General features: G+C 43.1%; 1 protein-coding gene across 4 annotated transcripts in view; it reads left to right on the top strand.

Annotated features, from left to right (window-relative positions):
- tpst1 (tyrosylprotein sulfotransferase 1) overlaps window positions 1–12,062 on the top strand; it is a 162,339-nt gene that overhangs the window by 87,987 nt on the left and 62,290 nt on the right. For all 4 annotated transcript variants that reach the window (XM_060943901.1, XM_060943904.1, XM_060943902.1 and 1 more), the window contains exon 3: window positions 1,690–1,888. In XM_060943901.1, the coding sequence (XP_060799884.1) occupies window positions 1,690–1,888 (199 nt within the window). The remainder of the gene's footprint in view (window positions 1–1,689; window positions 1,889–12,062) is intronic.

Consider the following 12,062-nt stretch of genomic DNA (forward strand, 5'->3'; position numbering starts at 1 on the left):
ATGAAGCCTTATCGCCTCATCTATACGCTCTTGCCAGTATCTGTTGGCGTTGTCGGTGACAACAAGCCACAGCACCAAGACCAGCAACACTAACGACTCCATGTCCTCCATGTTTATTGTTTACTATCCGGGTTGTGAGACTACCGCTTAAAAGATCACTGATGTCACTGTTTGCGCCGCCTAACGACATCACCTGACGTCCACCCACTTTCGCTAACTCCACCCAATGTGTCCACCCACTTCCAGCCAGCACGGTTCAGCGCGGTTGTAGTCGAAATGCAACTCCAACAGCCCCGCTCAGCTCGACTCAGCCCAACTCAGCACCGCATGGCTCAGCCCAACTCCGCCACGTTGGTAGTGGAAAAGCGGCATTACTGTGGCCAAACAACTCTACCTTTTATTCGTCTGTCCAGAGCATGTTATTCCAAAAGGCCTGGTCTTTGCCTATATGTTCATTGGTAAACTGTAGTCTTGCTCTAATGTTCCTTTTGGACAGCAAAGGCTTTTTTTTCTGGCATATCTCCAAGGCAGGTCAAATTTGTCCAATCTCTTTCTGATTGTAGATTTTTGCACTTTCACACCAATAGTTGCAATAATTACCTGCAGATCCAGTGATGAAATTTTGAGGTTCTTGGAGACTTCTTTTAGCATCAAGCAGTCTCTCTGCTCTTGGGCTGAATTTGCTGGGGTGGCCAGTCCTGGACAAATTGGATGTCGTTGAAATCTCTTATTCATCTCATCTCATCATCTCTAGCTGCTTTATCCTGTTCTACAGGGTCGCAGGCAAGCTGGAGCCTATCCCAGCTGACTACGGGCGAAAGGCAGGGTACACCCTGGACAAGTCGCCAGGTCATCACAGGGCTGACACATAGACACAGACAACCATTCACACTCACATTCACACCTACGCTCAATTTAGAGTCACCAGTTAACCTAACCTGCATGTCTTTGGACTGTGGGGGAAACCGGAGCACCCGGAGGAAACCCACGCGGACACGGGGAGAACATGCAAACTCCACACAGAAAGGCCCTCGCCGGCCACGGGGCTCGAACCCGGACCTTCTTGCTGTGAGGCGACAGCGCTAACCACTACACCACCGTGCCGCCCAAATTATGAAAATGACTAAAAAATTTTTTTTTCTTGGAGTTTATCATGTTTATCTGCTGGCATGGTATTAAAGGGGGTGAAATGTTTTTGTTCAAATGTGTTGAAAGAAGTCAGTTTCCACGGGGTGTACTTATTTTTTTAAATTGTATCTATGCACAATGTAGGGTTTTGTTGTGAATTATATACTGTATACTATAAATTGCAACCATACCGTAAACCTGAAGGGTATTATTTCAGCTATTTGACTGCAGTTTCCTTTAGCATGTGATTAGTGGACTGTAACTGATTGGTTAAGAAGTATTGGCACTCTGTCTTTAATAGAGGCATTACTGCCATTGTCATTATCTTAATGAAATCCACACATCATGCAGCCAATGAAACATGATGCAAGCAATGGGGAGATGATCTCACCAAGTGAAATGTTGTTCTTTTGAACCATTTTACATGCCACTGTAAATGGAAGAAGGCCCAGAGCACTGTTTAATTGTATCTTCTGATGCATTTAGGGCTAATTAGGCAGCTAGCTGTATTATGACGAATGATAATGTGTTCATGCTAATCCCAGAGCTTGTGTTTCACAGGGTGGAGCGCTCCACGGACCAGGTGATCAAGCCAGTCAACGTGGAAGCATTGTCCAAGTGGGTGGGGAAAATCCCAGTGGACGTACTGCGGGACATGCCTGTAATCGCACCAATGCTCGCCAGGCTAGGCTACGACCCCCATGCTAATCCACCCAACTATGGTCGCCCTGACCCACGTGTCCTGGACAACACTAGAAGGGTGAGTGCTTATCCATAAAACAACCCTGCATGTTCACATTCAGGTACGCTCTCATAAACACACACTGATACACACACCGATCAGTTATAACATTATGACCACTGACGGGTGAAGTGAATAATGTTGATTATATCATTACAGCGGCACCTGTCAAGGGGTGGGATATCATATATTAGGCAGCAAGAGAACAGTCAGTTCTTGAAGTCGATGCGTTGGAAGCAGGAAAAATGGGTGAGCGTAAGGATCTGAGAGACTTTGACAAGGGCCAAATTGTGATTGCTAGATGACTGGGTCTGAGCATCTCCAAAATGGCACATCTTGTGGGGTGTTCCTGGTATGTAGTAGTTAGTACCGACCAACAGTGCTCCAAGGAAGGACATCCGGTGAACCAGCGATGGGGTCATGGGTGTCGAAGGCTCATTGACTCACACGAAGGCTAGCCCATATGGTCCAATCCCACATAAGAGCTCCTGTAGCACACACTGCTGAAAAAATTCATGCTGACACCTTTCTGCTTCAGCCAGCATTAACTTTTTTTCAGCAGTTTGTGAAATAATATAAGTATACATTACCGTGGTTTATGATCACATAAATCTCATTAATGCAGTGAAAATTTCACTTTTACGCTACCTAAATTAATTAGGATTTTAACAGATGTCAGGGTGAACTCTGCTACAGTAGACGACAGACAGAAATATCACCCATGTACTGTCTCGGTTATGGGCACAGGGGAGAGCAGGGAGACTTGGGACAGTTTATGTTCCCATAAATTAATTTCAACCAATCAGGTTGTAGATGACATCAGAAGTTAGTTAGTTGGTAACTCACGGATACATTAATTCCTAACAAATCCCCAATTCGCCAGCGTACATTACACCATAAAATGGAGGTCGAGGCGAAGTAGAAAATGCAAGTTTTGGTTGATAAAACTATTTTATTAAACTATTTAACTACACAGGCGGCACGGTGGTGTAGTGGTTAGCGCTGTCGCCTCACAGCAAGAAGGTCCGGGTTCGAGCCCCGTCGCCGGCGAGGGCCTTTCTGTGTGGAGTTTGCATGTTCTCCCCGTGTCCGCGTGGGTTTCCTCCGGGTGCTCCGGTTTCCCCCACAGTCCGCAGACATGCAGGTTAGGTTAACTGGTGACTCTAAATTGACCGTAGGTGTGAATGTGAGTGTGAATGGTTGTCTGTGTCTGTGTGTCAGCCCTGTGATGACCTGGCGACTTGTCCAGGGTGTACCCCGCCTTTCGCCCGTAGTCAGCTGGGATAGGCTCCAGCTTGCCTGCGACCCTGTAGAACAGGATAAAGCGGCTACAGATAATGAGATGAGATGAGATTTAACTACACAAAACTTGCTGTAGTGTCCAGCTTCATGGCTCCAGATATCGCATCTCATCTCATTATCTCTAGCCGCTTTATCCTGTTCTACAGGGTTGCAGGCAAGCTGGAGCCTATCCCAGCTGACTACGGGCGAAAGGCGGGGTACACCCTGGACAAGTCGCCAGGTCATCACAGGGCTGACACATAGACACAGACAACCATTCACACTCACATTCACACCTACGGTCAATTTAGAGTCACCAGTTAACCTAACCTGCATGTCTTTGGACTGTGGGGGAAACCGGAGCACCCGGAGGAAACCCACGCGGACACGGGGAGAACATGCAAACTCCGCACAGAAAGGCCCTCGCCGGCCACGGGGCTCGAACCCGGACCTTCTTGCTGTGAGGCGACAGCGCTAACCACTACACCACCGTGCCGCCCCAGTTACCAGATATAGTATTATTTATGGCCAAAATGGCCAGATGGGGAGAGTTGAGACAGTTCATTGTGTTGCAGGTTTTTCTTGTGGTTTACAAATATAAATTTATTTAAAATTGTTGTTAAAAATGTGGGCGTGTCCCTACATGAGGATGAATCTTATTTCATTCCTTTTTGAGAATGGAACTGTTTTGTCTCATCAGGTTTTGGGTAAACTGACATTTTTCTATCGCTGTACAAGCATTGTGTGTTCATACAGTTCATATGTTACAGGTTTTGATGATAAATAAAAATGAAACATGTAGGCCTAGGTATTTTATTTTTGTCCCAAGTCTCCCAACATAATGTCACATATCTTCCCTCAATGTTTCGTGTCTCGCTGCGAAAAATAACGACAGAAAAAAGTGAAGCCTGAAGGCCAGTATATGTAGCAAGCTAACAAAGTAATGTTGTGGTACGAGGGTATTGAGAACTTTCACATACCCATAATGCTTTGCACCCTGGGGGGTAAGTCAGATAACCTCAGTCATTTAGTCAAATTCGCACGGGGAAAAACGACTTTTCCTGATTTAAAGTTTTATAGAATACCTAAAGAAGCTAAGCGTTGAAAGCGTGGTTAGATACTGTAGAATTCGCCGTCAACATTTTGTACCGACAGACAACACGTGACTGTGTTCTACACACTTCAGTGGTGGAGTAAAGTCTGATGATCCAAGTCGCGAAGCCGACAACCCTGCTGACTTTGCGTTTAGTTGTAAAAAGTGCGAAAAACAAGGACAAGTCAAAAAACTGAAAAGGACGACTTTACTAAAGGATCAACTCCCAAACGAAGCGTTTTGTATTTTCTTACGGTTTTCTTGTCGTAACCAGCACCCAGCAAAAACGGTTTCACTGTGGATTCTTCTATGATCAGTGTCAATCTTTCTCAGCTCTTCTGCCGATCTTTTACCTTCTGCAGGTCAGTAATTGTTGGAACAGCCATGTTGACAGATGAAGAAGGCTGCTGACTGTCACCCGAAGCAGAGATGTTCAAAGTGTTCGAGACGATATTTACAAGCGCTTTTTACCGATTGATTTCTCGAAGTCCACAGAAAAGGCTTTGCGGATTTCTTTAAGCTTTGGTTTAGTTAGTTTTGACACTTCTTTGAAGGTTTTAGAGAGATTTAAATTCGAAAGATTACTGTCAGTGTGTGACGCCGTGTTGTTTTCATTTGTTTATATTTTGGTTACCCCCCCAAGGCGCAAAGCGTTATGGGTAATGTGAAAGTAGTCAACAGTAAATCCTCTCTAATGCAATATGAATGTGACGCTACCTGCTTCACACAATCTACAAAAGCTGAAAACGTGTCCCAAGTCTCCCTGCACTCCCCTACTCTACAAAATACAGCATCAGTATTGTCCTTCGTAGGGTTTCTAAATAGAAACCATGACCTTGTAACACAAAACTATTGTTGTTATTTTAAATAGCTGTGTGCTGGCGGTGTCTAAAGGCCACTGGATGAAAGTTCTTCTTAATCCCATTTCACACCAGTGGAGCTGCGTCCTACATGCTGTCATGTTAATTATTATTCAGTATTCCACAAATTAAATTTCTGTTTATAGAACTTCATTATGCGGCACGGTGGTGTAGTGGTTAGCGCTGTCACCTCACAGCAAGAAGGTCCGGGTTCGAGCCCCGTGGCCGGCGAGGGCCTTTCTGTGCGGAGTTTGCATGTTCTCCCCGTGTCTGCGTGGGTTTCCTCCGGGTGCTCCGGTTTCCCCCACAGTCCAAAGACATGCAGGTTAGGTTAACTGGTGACTCTAAATTGACCGTAGGTGTGAATGTGAGTGTGAATGGTTGTCTGTGTCTATTGCCGCTTTTCCACTACCAACGCGGCTGAGTTGGGCTGAGCCGTGCGGTGCTGAGTTGGGCTGAGTCGAGCTGAGCGGGGCTGTTGGAGTTGCATTTCGACTACAACCGCGCTGAACCGTGCTGGCTGGAAGTGGGTGGACACATTGGGTGGAGTTAGCGAAAGTGGGTGGATGTCACGTGATGTCGTTAGGCGGCGCAAACAGTGACATCAGTGATCTTTTAAGCGGTAGTCTCACGACCCGGATAGTAAACAATAAACATGGAGGACATGGAGTCGTTAGTGTTGCTGGTCTTGGTGCTGTGGCTTGTTGTCACCGACAACGCCAACAGATACTGGCAAGAGCGTATAGATGAGGCGAGGCGCATAAGGCTTCAGAAATTCTCGTAATTCGTAATTATTATTCTTCCGGGTTTGCGGTGTTTACAGATCCCAGCATGCTCGCGGGGCGTGTGAGGACACTCCTCCTCACCAATCAGTGCACAGGGGAGTGTCTCCTCACGCCCCTAGCCCCACTCGGCTCGGTTTGGCTCGCTTCAGCCCTACTCCAAAACCGTGCGAGTTTTGGGGGCTGAGCAGGGCTGAAGCGAGCTGAGTCGTGCTGTTCTTAGATAGTCGAAACGCGAGCTGTGTCGGGCTGAAGTGAGCTGAAGCGAGCTGAAGTGAGCTGAAGCTAGCTGAAGTGAGCTGAAAAAGGGTAGTGGAAAAGGGCCATCTGTGTCAGCCCTGTGATGACCTGGCGACTTGTCCAGGGTGTACCCCGCCTTTCGCCCATAGTCAGCTGGGATAGGCTCCAGCTTGCCTGCGACCCTGTAGAGCAGGATAAAGCGGCTAGAGATAATGAGATGAGATGAGAACTTCATTATAAATAATGCTTGGTAAATATCTCCTGCAACCTGATCGATATTCAAGATCACGACCCCAAAGTTGAGAACCTATCTAATAAACGTACAGTGCATAATTCGCAATGCTTTTGTTTAGGGTTTTTTTTTCCTAATACTTGTACTGAAATTTCCAATATGTACTGTACCTTTAAATAAATGAATGAAATCCAGCGACAGACTCTTAAAGATGGGATTTTAGGTCACTGAGGCACTGCTAACTTTAACCTCATGTGCAGAACAGAAAATTAATTTTATATTAGGCATATCAGCGCTTACTGGCCGTGCTGTGAAAATTGCCCATGCAGACGCTCATCTAAGTTTCTAAATCTGTCATTGCTTAACTCTTGAATATTTTCTGTCGTTAATACGATCATTAAAAAGCTTATCTCTCCTTTCCAAAGAAATGTATCTGGTTAAGGTCTGCTCAGTACTTTGGGAGTAACGGCAGGTTGAAGTCAGTACAACAGAGTTCATGCTCTGCTCACGGGACGTCAGGAAACTGCCGGTGATTTTTGAGTCACGGGAAAGCGGTCAGGCTCTCTCTCTCTCTCTCTTCTGATTGGTTTCCAACTGGATTACTCATCAATATCAATCAGATAACTTTTATAGGGATGTTCTCTCGCTCTCACGGTTTCTGATGAAGGATTCAGCAAAATTTTCCGTCTGCTAGTTTTGATGTTACGATTCACGGGAGACTCTGAAGTGAGTTTTCATAGCTTTACCTACTTATTTTTTCAAATCAGACTGATTCCTGTAAATAAATAACTATTTTAGAATATAACTAATTGTTTTGATGATAAATATTGAGATCTTACTGGTCGGAATGAGATTTTAAAAAACCGGAAGTCAGAAACGTGAGTGTCAGTTTCAGTTCAGCTAATGTGAATTGTTTATTGGATGTGGATCTCACGGGTTTTTTTTGAGGTTCGCCTTGAAAGCTGTGAATATTAATCGAAATAAGAATCATTTATATTCTTTTATATAAACACTAGTAGGCCCTACTTTTGAGTAATACAAAGGCTTACACAGCACAAAGAGGGGATTAGAAAATAATCTTTTATTAATTTATTATTTTGATAGAGAACGGTAGATGTGAGACATTCAGTGCTTATTTATGCAGATTTTATAATTAACGTTGGTTTCTCCTTCTTTGTGATGTATAAATGAGTGTTAAGATCAGCTTTTTATTGCACAAATAAAGCCATTTGGCGAAGCTTTGAAGAAGATTGTACCGATTTAACGTTTTTACCGAATTAGCATAATTAATACTAATTAAATACTAATTTGCATGATAGGTTTTAAACTAATTTTTCAAACTTTGTATTCAGTATACAACCATCTATGTGCCTGCCAATTTCCATGTAAATGTCTTAGAAAAATAGAAAAGTTATGAAGAAAAACATTTGATTTCACTGGTTAATGAGGCCCATTTTGGACCATGTGATCCTCATACAGAATATTACAGCTGTTTTCTAAAAATTAAGCCGTTTTTTCAAGCTTTCATTTGTAATATCTCAAGAACGGATAAACGTATTTTAATTCTGTAAAACGTATGCTGTTCTGCATTAAATTCTGAGTTCAATGAGAGCCGTTTCAAACAATTTGGACTGAATTTTCACCTGATTATGCCTATACAGTTTATTTTAAAATGAAAGTATAATACTAATTAAAAATCTCAGTCTCTCAACTGTTCTTTTCTTGTTCAAAAGTTGGCATGAAGAGTTTTGGTGTTTTGACAGCTTGTAAAAGGTTCTGAAGGCGCAGCTGCTGTATTTGTATTGTTTTCCTCGTTATTGATCCCTAATAATTCTTGATGCCTTGTTGGATGTAAGCCCACTGGTGCTTTCAAGACCTAATAGTCCACTCTGTTATGAAATGAGAAGAGACTGGCAGGCAATTGCAGTGTTAACGTTATTCCTCGTTCGCCAAACTCCATTACGTCCGAGTCCGCTGATGGGCTGCTTGCGGATATGGATATGGAGTTCAGCGTGGAGTGTGTAAGAGGACACCACACTTCAGCACATCTCCTCTCGGTCATTCTTCAAAGGTTAAAGGTCAAAATCTGCTCCTGCTATTTGGTCTGAAATGTCCTCAGTGTGTCTCTGCTTGGTCATGCTCACACCGTAAGTGTCTCTCACTCAGTGGTCTTTGGTGCTTCAACAACTTTAAACACTTGCAGTGGGTTTGGATGTGCCGCAGTTAACTACAAAATTGTGTGCGGTCTCCCACATAACCTTCACCTTTTCGTCCAGAGAGCATGAGTTTGAATCCCGATGATAATCCGTCTCTAGCCGTCACGGTTCCTGACCAGAACATGCAAGCGTGAGCACATCACACCTGTTCTGAAGGCTCTCCATTGGCTTCCTGTGCGTTTCAGGATACATTTTAAAATTCTGTTGTTTGTTTTTAAGTCTCTGAAACATTTAGCCCCATCCTACATAGCAGACCTCCTTCATCATTATACACCCCTGAGATCACTGAGGTCCTCTGACCAACTACTGCTAACTGTCCCACCCTCTAGACTAAAGAGTAGGGGGGATTGTGCTTTTGCAGTTATAGGCCCCAAACTATGGAATGAACTCCCACTGCATGTAAGGCTTGCCCCCTCAGTGCCCATCTTCAAGCCCCGCCTGAAAACACACTTTTTCTCCCTGGCGTTTGACTCTCTATGAGTGGTGTGATGTTATGTGACTTGGTATAGTGAAGATCCATGTCTGTTGTCCATGATTTGCTTTTAGGGTCTATGTGTGATCTTATGTCTCTGTCCTTTATTTGCTTTTAGGTCTTATATATGATTTTTATGTATATTCACTTCATTCTTACTTATTTATTTATTTATTTATTTATTTATTTATTTACTCTTATCTTAGATGGACTGTACAGCACTTTGGTCAACTGTTGTTGTTTTTAAAGGGCTTTATAATAAACTTGAACTTGAACTAGCGACAGATCATGTGTGGAAAGCGCTTTCCTCCAAGTACACCATCCTAGATACCGGGAACCACATGAGCAGCAGTTCAAGAAGATGCTTTCAATAAGGCTGGCTTCACGTGACCAACCTCATCCTCCCTGGTTGCTTGGTAGCTGTCGTGTGTTAGGGGAGAGTTGTCTTGTGGGTGGGAACTGACCATGATTACATTAGGAAAAAAAAAAAACAGTGTGTTGTGGAGAACTGTGGAAAATTAAAAGTTGTTTAATGCTTTATAAAAATCCATACAGTAAGTTACGCCATAATGGCTCCAAGGCACCAAACTAGTGCCGAGATTTAAAGGGCAGGGCGTTGTCAACGGAAAATGTCTGGCAAATGCCGCAATTTGGTTTCCTGCCTCATTTTTCTGTCATTCAGCTTATAATGGAGCTAACTGTTTTGGCACCTCGAAGTGATCTGTCATTCATTCAGAGGCTTTAAACAAGTGTGGAAAGTTTTCCATGAGTTAAGAAATGGAAAAATAACAGAGTTGACTTTTTACACATTTAGCAATGGTGTGCTACTCAAGAAGTACACACTGTAGAATGTAAATGTACATTGTGGCATGGGAAGGACTCTGATTATTTTGTAGAACATAAAACCCTCCACCCCACCCTCTCAGTGAGGTTAGTGAGGTTGGGAAGACTGCGTTCTTAACCATTCAACTGCTGCCCAGTTGGCCGATTTACCAGCCCCATGTGTTATTTGATTAAGTGAAATATGTACTGTTGTTATGGTAAAAATTTTTGTGTGTGTCCTGTGGGTGAAAGGAATCTTTAGCTTTAGCTAAAACTACATACCCTTCATATTTCCCAGTGGTTTGAAAAGCTAAACGTCTAGTCATTTAATAACAGAAGTCAACGTGCGTGTTGGAGTATGGGATATTTTCTAACACTAAGCTATTTTGCTCTTTTTGGGGATACTCTCTAGGTAAAGTTAGGTGCTAATGTTAGCTTTCTAGTTTTGTGTGGGGCAAACAGTGACCAAAATATGGCCAAAAGTATGTGGACACCTGGCTATCATATCCGTTTGATTTTTGAACATCCGATTCCGGATTGAGTCCCGTCTTTTTGCTGCTGTAATCACCTAGATTTTAGACTGTGGCTGTGGGGGATGTACCCATTCCTCTACAAGAGCATTAAAGGGGAACTGAGGTCATTTTCAAACTTGCTTTATTTCTTAATTAGCATGTTATTCAATTACATTTTCGGTTTTATTAACCTTATATCAGACCTGGGCATTTTACGGCCCGCGGGCCGCATCCGGCCCTTTGGTTCATTCTGACCGGCCCGCGTAAGGTTAATTAGAAATTACAAAATAAACGTATTTTCTAATTTTACCTCATGCATGGACTGAATGTGCATTGCTTTTATTTTGAAGTTGTGTTCAACAAAAACGCAATGCACGCGACATGAACATGACATGAAATCCCACGAAACCTAATCCCGCGTTAACTACTTCCGTAATTTGTCCAGACCAACCACAAACTTGTACGTCATCCTTCAAACGGTCCAGCCAATCACATAGTGTGACGTCACCAGCAGGCGCCGGAGCCCGAGCCGATCTGTAGATCTGATTCCTACACCGAATCGACTGATGATCATCTGTCAGCTGTACTTCGCATCTCCACCTCAGACATTCAACCTGACTCTGATGCACTCGTTAAAGACCAACAGAGACCAGATTTCTCTCACTGAACAAATAAAAAACACCAAATGAGGTGATCAGACTACAAATGTGGGCATCATTATTATAATATGATGTATCTTGCTTGATATTTGGAGTAGAAAGACAATATTGTGATGTCTTTATTGTGTTTTGGGGTGAATGTGACTGAAAAAAAAAATGGTACAAACGTTCACATTTTGTTAACCATTGTTTTGGGAAATTTGATTGAATAAATGACATTTTTTGTAAGGCAACCTCGTTTTTTCCAGACTCTTACCAGTCTTAGCAGCTTGTAAAAACAATGATATTTATTGCTTTATATAAAGAAATACAATTAATATTATGCAGAATTTAGTTCAGCCTTATGGTCCAGCCCTCCACAAAATTTTCTGTTTCTCATGTGGCCCTATGGAAAAAATAATTGCCCACCCCTGCCTTATATCGTGACTCGTATTGGCATATTATATTACACTTATTGGCCTTTTCAGTTTTTAGCCATGTTGAATGTAGTTCGTTTGGTCGACGGCAGGTGTCGCTTATCTGCGCGATCTTCACGAGACTTCAAACGTGAAGTGTCAGCGCCGCCATTTTGAAAACTGTTTACACAGCAGCCAGATCGCCATATCGTTCCAATTTAGATTAATTTCGAGATTTGCCAGCTTCATCAGTGATGGAGATTATTCCATACGACTTCGAACCAACGTGGAGTAAAGAAGGGTTGGACAGGATAAGGACGAGTCCGTCGCGCTGGTGTTTACGTCATTACTGTCGCACAATTAAAACGTGCCAGATCAGGCGGCTGGTGGGTTTTCAAAATAATAAATACATGCATGTATTTTTGTGATAAATACATATTATACTGACCGTATTTCCCACATAATCCTCACTAAGGTTTCGGACAGCACTACAAAATTCCTATATAGTGAATAGGGGGCGATTTAAGACACAGGGAAAACTTCCGGCTTGATTACGTCAGCATTCGAAGGAGAGCGCGCGCGTCTTTTGACAACATTGGCAGATGTTGGTCACTTTGATTTCCGCTGT

The sequence above is a fragment of the Neoarius graeffei genome, chromosome 17 (assembly GCF_027579695.1).
Source record: "Neoarius graeffei isolate fNeoGra1 chromosome 17, fNeoGra1.pri, whole genome shotgun sequence".
Lineage (NCBI taxonomy): Eukaryota > Metazoa > Chordata > Actinopteri > Siluriformes > Ariidae > Neoarius > Neoarius graeffei.